A 13381-nucleotide genomic window follows, 5' to 3' on the forward strand; every position below is an offset into this window, starting at 1 on the left:
ACCGTGCGTAACTCCCGGATAACAGAAAATGGGCAAAGAGGCAGGAGCTGGTTGGAGCTGAGGTGCTGGTTGCTGAAACCATGCCCGCCTAGAAATCCACGCTCATTCAAGGTTGTGCATTTATTGCATGGACGGAGAGAAAGCATTGACACCTGCTGGATTTCATCTGATGTTACTTTTTATTTAACACTAAAAAGTTTAATAAACATATATATAGTCTATCTGTTCCATGAGAGCAACGGTACCGCAGAACAAATGTAGCCTCTATATCTATAGACGGTTTTATATTTGAACTCCGAAAAGTAACGAAATTGTCAGACATCCATGAGTGCATGTTCACAGAGGAAAACAACTGAAAAACAGCGCTGGTTGTTCTCTTCGACAACGACTGAATCCAATGGTGTGGGCGAAGGTATAATGCCGATGCGTGTATTAAATTGTATGAAATAATCCCCAAAAAAGCACAAACATGGCAGAGATGGCAAGTTCAGCAGCTGGAATTAGCTGAGGTGACTGACGGCTGACAGACAGCAGACAAACAGCTAGTAGTGACAGCAGCGGCAATCCACCTGTCACTCAAGTGGCCACGCCCTTAATTATGCAGAATTTTAAGGCTTAATATAATTTAAATGGATGAGTTATAAAAATCCATCCCCCTCACAGTTGTCATAAAGGGCAAAATTAGCCATATAGACCAAAACCACTTTTTGCACCAGGCTGTAAACATATTTTTTTCTGCTGCAAAGTTGGACATTTTAATATAGGGGAGATACAGATTCGACTCCCTTTTGCATCCAGCGTCAAGCGACCAGTCGATGAATTGCAGTTTAAGTCACAAGTTCCGTGTTGGTTTCAAGAGAGAGACAGGGAGGTTGCCGCTCGTAAGCAACATTTCAGACCTCAAGTGAATGAGTGTGGTGGGTTTTTATACAGTCCAGATTGGCATGTAATTGGGAGCAGGTGCTGGTGATTTGAATCCAGGAAAAGCGAGTAGAAAGAAGATGGTGAGGAAGAGCATGGTGAAACCATGACAACTACTTGATTTTGTAGCCAATAACCTTTGAAAATTATTGAAGCTTGACTAGTCAAATACAGACACAGACGTTGAATGCTTATGCTTGACCAGTCTTGTGAAACTTGTACATTTACATTTTTTCCAGGCAGTTGCATAGACCATGACATTGTATTTTTTCCACCCCCAAAGAAAAAGAGAGAGGGTGTTTTTATACAGTCCATATCACTTAGGAGATATCATTAGGAAGCATGGAATTAGTTTTCACTGTTATGCTGATGATACTCAGCTCTATATTTCTTCACGCCCTGACGAAACTTACCAATTCACAAAATTAACGGAATGCATAGCTGATATAAAAAATTGGATGACTAGTAATTTCCTACTACTTAATTCTGAAAAAACAGAGATTCTAATTATTGGACAAAAAACTTCCTCACGTAATAACTTAAATTGTCTAACACTTGATGGCTAACTCGTCGTCGGTTAGGAACCTGGGTGTGCTCTTTGATACCAATCTTTCATTTCAAGTGTCTAGTATCTGTAAAACCGCATTTTTCCATCTTAAAAATGTATCTAAATTACGTCATATGCTCTCATTGACAAATGCTGAACAATTAGTTAATGCGTTCATGACAGTTCAAAGCTAGACTAAAAACACATCTCTTTGACCTAGCATACACATAACAAATTATAGACTTCTATAATTCAATGTTAGGCTCCATAGATTAGGTCAGTCGGAACCGGGAACACTTCCCATAAATCCTGATGTACATGTTACATCATAAGAAGAATGGTGTCTATGCTAATATTAGTCTCTCTGTTTATCCCGAGGTTTACCGCAGCCCGCCGGATCCAGGCCGTATCCAGATCTGATGAAGGACCTGCGCCTGGACACGACGACAACGCAGTCCTGAAGTGTGAACTAGTCTCTCCCCTGTGAAGGCCTTCCTCCCCTCCCTTTACCTCTCTACAGATAAAGCGTTGTCGCGATAATTCCGGTTAAAACTTCCGGTTAAAAATTCTGTATTGTAAATTTTAAGGCCAAACCAGTAGTTTATTGAGGGTTGGTTTGTAGGGAAGGACTACACGCCTGCGCACATATATTCAAACGCACATACCTATAGACTGAACTCGTAATACGCATGTGCACGCCATCAGCGTTCTCACAGCTTCGCGTTTTTGAAGTTTGCGCAGAAAGAACTTAAGAGTTTTCTGTTAAAACGGTGTCGTGTTAGCGGCCCCTAAGTTAATAACTAATGATCGTTGCGACGGAAGTGAATCAATCAAAACTAACTTTAGCTGGACAATAACTTTATTCTAGAGCTGCTATAAAGCCAAAACAATCTCTGTAACCTTAATTTCCTATTATCACTGTAAAGCCGCTTTGGAACAATCTACATTGTTAAAAGCGCTATATAAATGAAGATGACTTGACTTGACTTGACTTGACTTGACTTGACTTGACTTGATTTGAAAAATGCTTCAAGCTGCCATAAATCATACAGAAGTATATCCAAGATTATTTGTTTCATACAGTGAAATTGAATGAAGACCAAATCTGTACCCGATCCCCATCCACTTTCATTGTACAGAAAAACAGCGTTGTGAATCCCCAAATGTCTCCACAGAAGAAAGGATGTCATATCGGTTTGGAACAACACAAAGGCGAGTAAATGGTCAAATATTGAATGAATTTAAATGAATTCTTCTTTTAACAAGTCATTGTTTCTGGTCAGGTTTGTGTTTATAGTAACAGCTAGAGTAACACTAATGTCAAATGACAGCTTTCACAAGACATGTTTCACATGTCTATCTTAAAATGTTGTGGCTTTACTAAATTTTGAGGTATCATGTTCCTTATTTCACTTCCCTTTTTTCTACATCATCTGCAGATGTGCCATACTGAATGCATGCGAACAATACATTTATTTGTAAAATGTATATACACTATTAATAACTAAATTTTTCATATTTCATAAAAAAGGCATACATATACACATATATCAAGTATATTCCCTAGTGTTTATGTTTTTATTATGATTACATTTATGATTCATACATCATCATGAGTGCTTTTTTTGTGTGTTCATCAATATTGTCAATTGGTCAGTTGTGGTTGGGGACCACAATCCAGTACACATTTAGAAAACTATTAGAAAACTAACATGACCACGTCCAGGCAAACCTTTGTTTTGCTCTCTCTTTCACAATACAAACACATTTAAAAGCGGTATTTTGCAAAGATAATGCCAAAGTATCATGTCCACAAATAGAGGTTGGATAGTAGCCTTCTGTGTGCAGCACTGGGTTTATTGAGAGACAAGACAAACAGAAGCAATAACAAACATTATATTACCAGTACTACTGTTTCACTATGGGGAATGCACTGAGCAACCATATTGGATTCTGAAGTCGTGGGGTGTTGCACGACTCTGACTTGAGGGGGTATTCCAGTTCAAATTTCCTACTGATAGGAACTAGGACTTTCCCACTTCTGAAGACAACCATAAGCTCAAGTAAATGCTAGTGGGTTTAGTAGTTCACATTATGCTGTGTGTTTACAGGTATGCTGCCAGGGCAGGTATGCAGCCAGCCAGAATAGCTGTTATTACCAGAAATGTCTTATTATTGCTGTTAACAGAACTGTTGCAAATAAATATACATTTTATAAAAAAATAAATTAAAAAAAAGCATTATACATCTATGTGTGAGTGTCCCAACTTTAAAACTTGCCATCTCATCTTTGGACCCTGCATTACTTAACATTTCTTACCTATGAAACTTATTTAAACATAACATGACAAAAATTGTACAGTAACTGATGTATACATAAATATACCCTCATGTTCTTTTTCTCTATCTTAAAAAATAAAATAAAATTGTTGTATACAAAGTTGTATGTCATAAACATGTCATCTCTGTATATTTTGCAAGAAAAAAAAAGAAAAAAGTAGACTGAGCAATAGGCATGTCCCAGCCGGGTTCGTCACTTATTGGGGTCCCCTGGAAACATTTCCGTTGTGGTCTGTGCTTTGCATCGCCTTTCTGTATTTGGTTGAGTTGTGAGTATTTGGAGCACATGTGTGTTGTAAAACTGATGAAGATGTTTTTTCTGTTTGCATGTGTTTTTCTTCAGTTGAGCTCTCTCGGCCACCGTAGCTTTCACTAATAGTTACAGAAAAGACATGTTTCATGCAATGCATAAAAGTCATTCCTAAGGTTTTGCGACACACATGTATTGTCTGATGCATGTGAGAATGAAAATCTCATCTCTAGTAGCTGTAGGATTACAAATTTAAGAATATGTTTAAGATCTGTTGATCCTACTTCTTTATATAACATCACATGAAAAACTAAGGTGAACTACACTGTATTGGGCATTCAAGGTGAACATGATGGTATCCATTTACTGATTAGATTCAATATAGTTTCCATTGAAGGGGTTTTGTTAGTCTTTGATCTTTCTATTGAGAGTTGAACTACGTGTGAATGTTTATAGTCGTAAGTTCTTGTGACCATGTGTTGTTTATACAATTTGGGGGGTACCATTATCTCCAGTTGGGGTAATTGCCTCTATTGTCTTTTTGGACTTTTGAAATATAATGGCAAATATCTTTACTCAATATCAGCCCACTATATGTCCTCCCTAACACCATTTCACAATTGTGGTTGATAGATTGTTGTTGTTTTTAGCTGTCCGAGCCAGGTCAAAGTCATGCCATAAGAGATAACACTGGGTCAAGAATTTAATTAATATTTTTTTCCAGTCCAAAATTACTCATTGTTTTGGCTTAGGTAAGCGAACAGTGTCAGAAGTGGAGTGTACTTTCCCTTCATTGGGATTTTCCTATAAAGCAGTGCTCCAGACTTCCAGTAGCCTACCAATTCCCGATTACCATCAGGAAAGGGCAGGGTTGGTCATAGAAAGGGAAATGTGTGGATGTGTTGTGTTATGAGGCTCGCTGATCCTAAAAGTTCTTGCAAAAATATACTAATATCATAATGTTTTGGGCTATAAGACAGATGACAGGAAACCTGCCCACCATCAAAACACTGTTACATTTATAAAAGAAGAAGAGTTTCACATTTACATTAGCAGGCACTTTTATCCTTACAAATGAAGCAATACTTTCAGTACTGCAATTACACAGTGGCGTAGGTTTGATTTTGAAATTGGTAGGGACGGGGACATCAATATAAATATATTTTAAGTTTTGATCGAAATTATTGCTAAGGATATATCAGTGTCACTGGATATTGGTAGGGACACGTCCCTAGCGTCCCTACTAAATTCTACGCCCCTGCTGCAATATCATAAACTAAAATTAGAAGAGAAAAGTATAAGAAATATTTGAATTTAGCTATGGAAATGTGGTTGAGGCATAGACTAAAAAAAAATTGGTTGTTGGTGGCAGTATTTTAATTATTTATCAATTATTTTATTTTCATTCATTCATTTCAGTAAATATCAGTAAAGACTTTGACACAGTCTAATTGGTGAAAAATGAAACATTCTATGGTTAAAATCTCATGATGATGTTTTGTCCCTGTCCACCGTTTATACACGTGCTGTTATTAGCGTGAATTCTGATTTATCATATTATTATGGTGATTATCAGTACATTTTAGTTCGAGTAGCCTGGGATAGCCTATAGCCTAACTTCATTTAAATTAAATATACAGTAACTTCATTTAAATTAAATATACAGTTAAAAGTTGTATAATAATCAGGTACCAATATAACATTCCGTTGCCAACCTGAAACAATGTCACAGTATTTTTACGGTGATTCTCTGGCAAAAGAAAAAGAAAAAAACTGCTGGATTTTTGGCGTCAATATTAACAGTATATTTTTACAGCATGATATCGTGTATAGGCTAGTCCTAAAGTAGCAGAATATCCATGTTACTTTATTTATAGTTATAAATAATTATAAACTATTTGAAATCACGATTTAACCTAAATCAAGAAGAAAAACGGACATTCACTCAGGAATTAAGGTAGCCTAGACTATACAAATATTGGGATTTTTTTCACCGAGCTCCCTATTGTCTTTGTTTATTTCTATCTTGCTGATTGTATGTTTATTTTTCTTAATGTAAATAGGCTACACTTGTCTTGCCCGCTACAGATCAGTGAAACGCTCCATTGGGGATAACTGTGATGTTGTAAGATGCTCCGCCCACCCGAGGATGAAGACTATATAGCCTAAAACTGGGTCCGTTATATCCACAAACAGTTCTGGATGAATGAAAAAAGATAGAATTGAAATTCTGTTTTTTTTTTTTCTGGTACACCTGATATCACGATATTTGTTTTTTCTTCATCAGAAGAGATGGCAAAAAAGCTCGTAAAGCTACCATTTTTAAAACGGAATAACAAAAAGAAAGATACTCCAGGTAGGAAGAGTTATAGATGCTCATTACGTCTCCTGTAAACTATGTTCAGTTAACAATCATATTTTAGCATTTTGTAATTGGATATAGCTATTCGCAGAGTCATTTAGTTTATAAAGATCTGCATTGACATTCTACATTTTACGGAAAGAAAAAAATATATAACATTAAAGATTTTGTTATGAATTTTTGTCCTATATTTTATTATGGATTCAGCAGTAGGGAATCATTTAAAACCACTAAAACGAAAAACTTAAGTGTAATTATAGGCTATTTTAAATTTATGTTATTGGTAAAAAAAAAAAAATATATAAGTAAAATCAATGTGCTGTTATAGTTAGGTTACTAGTTTAATTAAATTATGTTTACACTTTATTTTAAGGTGTCCGTGTTACAGTGTAATTATACATTTAATAATAATGATAATGAGTAATAATATATTTACTATAGGTTTAGCGTGTGGTTTAGGCTAGTTGCATGAAAAGCACAATTTATTGTAATTACTGTAGTACCTACATGTAACATGTGACAAGGACACTGTAAAAAAAGTTAAGCTAAATTACCAATTAAGAAAATCACACTTGTGATATCATTTATTGTGATGAAATTATTGTGTAAAGTTCAAAAGATGGAAACAAAGATTATATATAACAATTACGTTTTTTTCAGTATTAAAGTGCATCACAAATAAGATCATATCTCAAAATGGCTATACATGGTGTTCTGCTTAGATATTTACAGAAATCGTGCATGTTTTTCTATACATCATGCATTTGAACGCTTTTTAAAAGGATAAAACGCATCATTGCTTGAAAGAACAGTCCTTTTTAAGCATCCTTTTTTCTGTGCTCTACAGAGGTCCCCACTTTTAAGCAGAATCTACAAGCATGTCGCTTTGTGGACGCAGGGAAACAACTGATCATCCGAGAAGACCGTCTGTTTGCGTTGAAGCAGGAAGGGATCGGATCCAAGAGGAAGCTGGTGGAGGAAGAGGAAGATTCAGAGGCTAGACTAGAAAAAGACTATGAGGACCTGCTTGAGTTGGTAATGCGGACACTGGAAAACTCCCTCGACCTCCAGAGTGCTGGGGAGCAGGAGGTACTGAAAGATGCAGTCCGAGCTGTTCTGCAGGAGGAGGAGCAAGACACACGCTGGGAAGGGCTTCAAAAAAATGAACGCCCACCATGGAGGCCGAGGCGATGTAAACAGAACCACGAGGCTCTGCTTGAGCGACTTGTTCACAGGCGGATGGAAGAAGCAGAGTTAGACTCCAGCGTTGAGATACATTCCTCCATGCAGCGATCGATCACTAGCAAAGCAAAACAATTGAAAGAAGACCTGCTGAAAGTTGTGACTTGGGTGCACAGCTGCTACCCAGAACACGAGAATGTGTGCCAGTTTTATGCCACACTGTACCATAACATCTTCAGTGCCAAGCTGAGAGAAGTCGCGGAGTACACACTGTGTGATGAGGACTGTGTTCTGTTATTGCAGTGGGTGAACCAGGAGTACCCCAAGTAAGACAAGCAAATGACACTAGACTGTGTTTTTTTTCTCATAATATGAACATTTTCTCATCTATCTATCTATCTATCTATCTATCTATCTATCTATCTATCTATCTATCTATCTATCTATCTATCTATCTATCTCATTTCATTCTATTCTATTGGACTCCCTGAGAAAAATAATTCCTTGCTCAGAAGTTGCTCTTTTAAAGCTCAGGAGACTTTTTGCAGATCTCAGTTCATTTATGTATTTAGTTTATGTCAGATACTAAGATTCTAACTTAGATAGAAATAGAAATGGAGACAAATTAGACCATTATTAAAATACAGATAATTTGGTCTATAGTCATTTGATATTAAAGAGATTTAAAGGGATAGTTCACCCATATGGGGCGCCGTTTGTAAAGCGGCTCATGCTGAAAATAACAGCAACATTTTGTCACATTTAGCTTCAAAAAATGTTTAAAAAACTGGTATGAATTTTTGACGGTCACTTTTTTTAGCACATTTACAACAATATTTGTCAACTTAGAGATATTTTAAATAGTTAAATCGAAATATTAAATGTTACACCTAAATGGTAAATCTAAATGGTAAATCTAAATGGTAAATCTAAATCTAAAACAGTTGAAAGAAAGTCATACAGGTTTGGAACGACAGGTAAGTCAGATGAGTAAATGATGACAGAATGTTCATTTTTGTGGTGAACTATCCCTTTAATTTTTTTTTTTTTTCTCTGGGTTTTGAGGCAAACTTATATTTGGTCTTTCTTTGTTCGCAGAATTTTAAATGTCATAAAGATAAAAGAGGTGATCGATCACACAAAGCTTGATCCACTGCTTCCTGAAGACATGATTACACCACTGGAACAGCAGTTTTTGACCAAGGAGAAGGTTTGATACTTTATGATACATTTAATGTTTTTAAACACATCTGTTTTCTAGGCAAGACACCACAAGTGAACAAGGCACAATTTTTAACTAATAGATATTGTCTTACTTCCCCAATTTTGTATTAAGTTTTCTATAATATTATCCTCAAACAAGGCATTCTCTAATTAAAAATGCACACATTTGCACACAATTCCATTGGATAAAGCCAGGTTCAAAATACTTGTTCTTGTTTCACAGTCAAATGTGTTTAAAGAGGGGATTTTTCGGAAATCTCTTTTTATCAGTCCATAAATTAGAAAAATCACCAAATTTTCCGGAATAAGATGTTATATTAATTAGGCGTATGTCATATGAACAAACCCCTCATTCAAATATATAATAATGCACAAAGATTACGTTTTAATTTGATCCATTATTGTTCACTAGAGGGATATGAGCACACACCTCTGCAAAATTCTGGAGAGAGAAGAAACAGCCTGGAAGGAGGGAGCACTTCCACAACTGAGGGACCAGGTGTATTGCTGTCTTCAGGCCATTGATGTGATCCAGGTAATGAAAAAGAGGAAAAGTAACTGGCAATTCTTTCACTTCATCAAATAATAGATTTTTGGAGGAACGTATTTTTTTTTCAATTCCCCTTCCCTTTTTCCTAGTGCTTTCATGGACATGTTGAGAATACTCAAAAGATGCTAGGCGATGAAACAAAAGCGAGGAATATCACATGCCAGATGAGCGATTTTCTGAAAGAGTGAGTAATTATAAGCTGAATCATTTGTTTTATATTTATTTCTGAAAATGCCAACAACATTCTTTTTGAGCCTTCCTGCTCTTGTATTTGTGTACTTCTATATATTTTACACAGATGATTCATTAACTCAATTTCCATTCCTACAGTTATGAAACGTTTCATGCAAAGGTCATCAAAAGCAGGCAGACCAACACTGAGGCTGTTTTGATGGTCAACCTATCATTTCTCATACAGTGCAGGTGGGTTTCGCTTATATTCAGTTGAAATATCATTTTACTTTTTTGAATTTGTATTGATAGTTTCTTTTTTCCCCCGCAGGGACTATATTACAAAGAATGCACATTTGTTCCCTGAAGAAGTCAAAACAGATTGTCTGTCTTTATTGACTACCATGACAGAAAGAAGCCAACATTACTTTACTTCTAATATGCATAAGGAACTGAAGGTAAAAGCAAAATTTTGTTTCTTTCACTTTTATGTAATGAAAAAAAAGCCCTGTTTTTGCCAATGCTCTGTCAAACTTTTTAACATTAATGCAGTAAATCGTACAACAACAAAGCAGGCACAAATAAATACATTATTGCTTATAATCTACAGTATTTGAAACAATAATGTGGACAAACTAAATGAATCCTTCACATGATCCTTCAGAAATCATTCTAATATGCTTCTAATCATTTGCTGCTCAAGAATCTTATTATTAATGTTGAAAAGAGTTTTTTTCAGGATTCTTTGATTAAAAGAAAGTTCAAAAGATTTATTTATTTGTAATAGAAATATTTTATAACATTATAAATGTAAATAGATTTACTGCCAATTTTTATCAATTTAATACATACAGACTCCAAACATTTTAACCAAAAATGTAACTGCTGAACTTCATATTTTCACACTTCTGGCTCTATGTACATGTTTTAAAGTACTAAACTGAATAATGGCTTTTAAATTAACTAGACCTTAGACTACTAGACCAACACAATAAACTTTCATTGTTTTCAAAACTCATTGAGGTGGTTTATCTTGGCAGTGAATACATTCATGTGAGCAGTTGGCTGTCGGGGTCCTCATTCTTCAGTTTCTTCGATTTCCTTTTATTAACTGCTCGTCTAGTTCATATACTAGGAATACATACTAATTGATCAAGCAAGCCCACATCATGACCAGATTCTGCATGTTTGTTTCTATATGCATTAAAATAAATATGTGTCAATATATCTGTTCCTGCAGGATTTGTACAGGAAGGTGGGTTCCTACGAGTGGCTCAAGGACAGTCACGGCGTATGTGAAGAGCTGCTTGCAAAGCTGGACAGACATATTCAGAAATTCAACAACTTGGACAAAATGTGTTGCCAGGTATAAACATACAGACCAACCAAAAGATTGACTTCTTTATTTGCTTTATATTTAATTGGTCCATGATTGGTTGATTGATTTATTGATTGATTTGATGACTAGGAGCTACTGGGTGGGATGCATAAGGAGTTTCTTGCTGAATATGTACGGAAAATGATGAAGCACAAGATCACATTTTCAAATAAAGATCAGCAACAGATGGCAGCATCAGAACTGTGCTTAAACAGTGAACGCATACATACATGCCTGACTGCAGCTGTAAGTACACATACAGAAAAAAAACATCCTAAATAAAGGTTAAGTTTGTATTTTTTTTTTTTGTTAAAATACAAGTTTAATATGAAGAAACCACAGAACCTATTTCCTAATAAACAAATATAATGATCCCTTTTGTAACATGGCATTGTCTAATTTTCCTCGTCCTCATTAATTCATTTTTTCCAGGGATCAAACATGGATTGGTTGAAAGACATTCTTCCCAAATTAGCGGAACTGCTGAAATTACAGGATCCAGACAGTATAAAGTTAGAGCTGGTCAATCTGATGAGCGTTTACCCTGATCTCAGGTATAGTGGATTCTGCTGTGGAGTTATTCTGGCAAGAACGACTGTTGCACTTTCCTCATGTCTCTTTGTTTTTACAGTGACCGTCATATTTCTGCTTGGCTGAAACTCAAGGGAAATCTTTCTACATTAGACCGCAGGACGATCCGGGAGAGCGTCACTTGCAGCCAAGATCAGATCAAAGAAAAGAGCGACTCGCTCCAGTTTAGCAGGAGCTTCTTTTCCATAGTGAGGATTAAATAAATTTTGCTTCATAACATTTGAACAATGCTTATGTAGATTTGCTTGCTTTTGTAGAATTGCTCAGGCAGCGTGCAAACATTTTGTACATACTGAAATTCTTTGTGAAATAAAGTGGTAAATCACCTGTAGACTTGAAATTAAGCCTTTTCCCCGTTATTATTTTGTGACACTGTCACACATGACACATGTTTTAACCACTCTATATATTATAATGATTTTATGTATATTAGAGTTTTAATAGGTTTACATGTTGTCTTAGTCATTTTAGTCCATTTTATTCCTCTTATCTGTTTTATGTGTGTATGTCTTTAAATGATTATGGGGCTGCCTGTCATGTGAGCAATCACATGACAGGAAACAGGAAATAGCCAGCATAAAGGAAGCAGCATGGCAAACAAATGGGGTCTCTGTCAAGAGGATTCATGGGACCGGATACCGGTTATCTTGCCAAGAAAAATCGATTTATTATTTGTATACATGTCAGACAGAGAGAAACAGGCATAGCCGAATAAGGCTATAGGTGATGAGGTCTTCATTCCAGATTTCTCTGTTCCCCATTTCTCTATCATGCCAACTGTAAATGGTTTCTCTGGGTTTCTCCTCCTTTACCCCCTCATGCCTCTATTTCTCCTTCCTCTCACCCCATCACGCCTTTATGTTTCTCTGGTGTGGTACAGTAAGATTGAGCTTATATACATCACAGAGAGACTTTACAACTTCCTTGTAAGGTAGAAAAACATGTTGCTTATGTTTAAAAATGGAATGTATACCTCATGCTTACACATGGTACAATCCACTATCCCTCTGTGTATACATTAGTGGTACATTTGCATCAGTTGAAACATTCCTTTCCTTGTAAAGAACATGCCAACTGAAGTATCATCATCAGTGGAACATCTCTGCTCAGTGAACATGTACACATACCTCCAAGCAAAATATAGCTCATCCCAGATCTCTCATAAGCACACATGTACAACATACTCTGACTTCACAAAATACATTATGAAATTATTATGAAAATGAACAAAAAAAAAAAAAAACATTAAACAAATTTTTTTTAGTCTTCATCACCATTTATATATTTTGTGTTATTCCTTTAATAATAATAATACATTTTATTTATAGGCTACTTTAAACTGCGTGGATAGAAAAAATATGGACTGGTCAATAGTCACAGAGAAGCTCTCCGATTTTGGCAGAGTAGATTTTGTACCTACCAGGATATACCAGAATTTCAGTTTTACCACTATTAAGTTTAAAGAAATTTGATGAAAACCAGATTTTAATTTCAGCTAAGCAGCTAGACAGAGAAAGTGGAGAAAAAACAGAAGTAGGCATGGAAGACATGCAATGCTGGGTGTTGTCAGAATAGCAGTGGAAATGAATACCGCACTTCCTAAAAATATGTCCAAGGGGCAGTAAATAAATAATAAATAAAAGAGGGCCCAAGACTGAGCCTTGGGGGACACCAGGTCGCACTCAGATCGAGCAAAATAAGTAAAGTCAGCTGCAGATAGTTAGTAACGTTGACAAGTACGGTTTCTGTGCTATGAAATGGATGGAATCCAGATTGAAATTTTTCAAACAAATTATTGAGAGACCTGTGCTGCTACACTCTTTTCTACTATTTAAAAAAATAAACAGGTAGTTAGAAATAGGATG

At 35.9% G+C, this 13381-nt stretch overlaps 1 protein-coding gene across 1 annotated transcript; it reads left to right on the plus strand.

The window, feature by feature from the left end:
- The first annotated feature begins 6244 nt into the window (after positions 1–6244).
- On the plus strand, positions 6245–11856 carry tnfaip2b (tumor necrosis factor, alpha-induced protein 2b). Its single transcript, XM_084391185.1, has 11 exons — positions 6245–6414; positions 7268–7928; positions 8701–8812; positions 9239–9361; positions 9466–9560; positions 9707–9799; positions 9879–10005; positions 10788–10913; positions 11016–11171; positions 11358–11479; positions 11557–11856. The coding sequence occupies exons 1-11, from the start codon at positions 6351–6353 to the stop codon at positions 11717–11719; spliced, it is 1842 nt and encodes a 613-aa protein (XP_084247311.1). The 5' UTR covers positions 6245–6350; the 3' UTR covers positions 11720–11856.
- The last annotated feature ends 1525 nt before the right edge of the window (positions 11857–13381 follow it).

Source organism: Rutilus rutilus (genome assembly GCF_951802725.1).
Source record: "Rutilus rutilus genome assembly, chromosome: 20".
Taxonomy (NCBI): Eukaryota; Metazoa; Chordata; class Actinopteri; order Cypriniformes; family Leuciscidae; genus Rutilus; species Rutilus rutilus.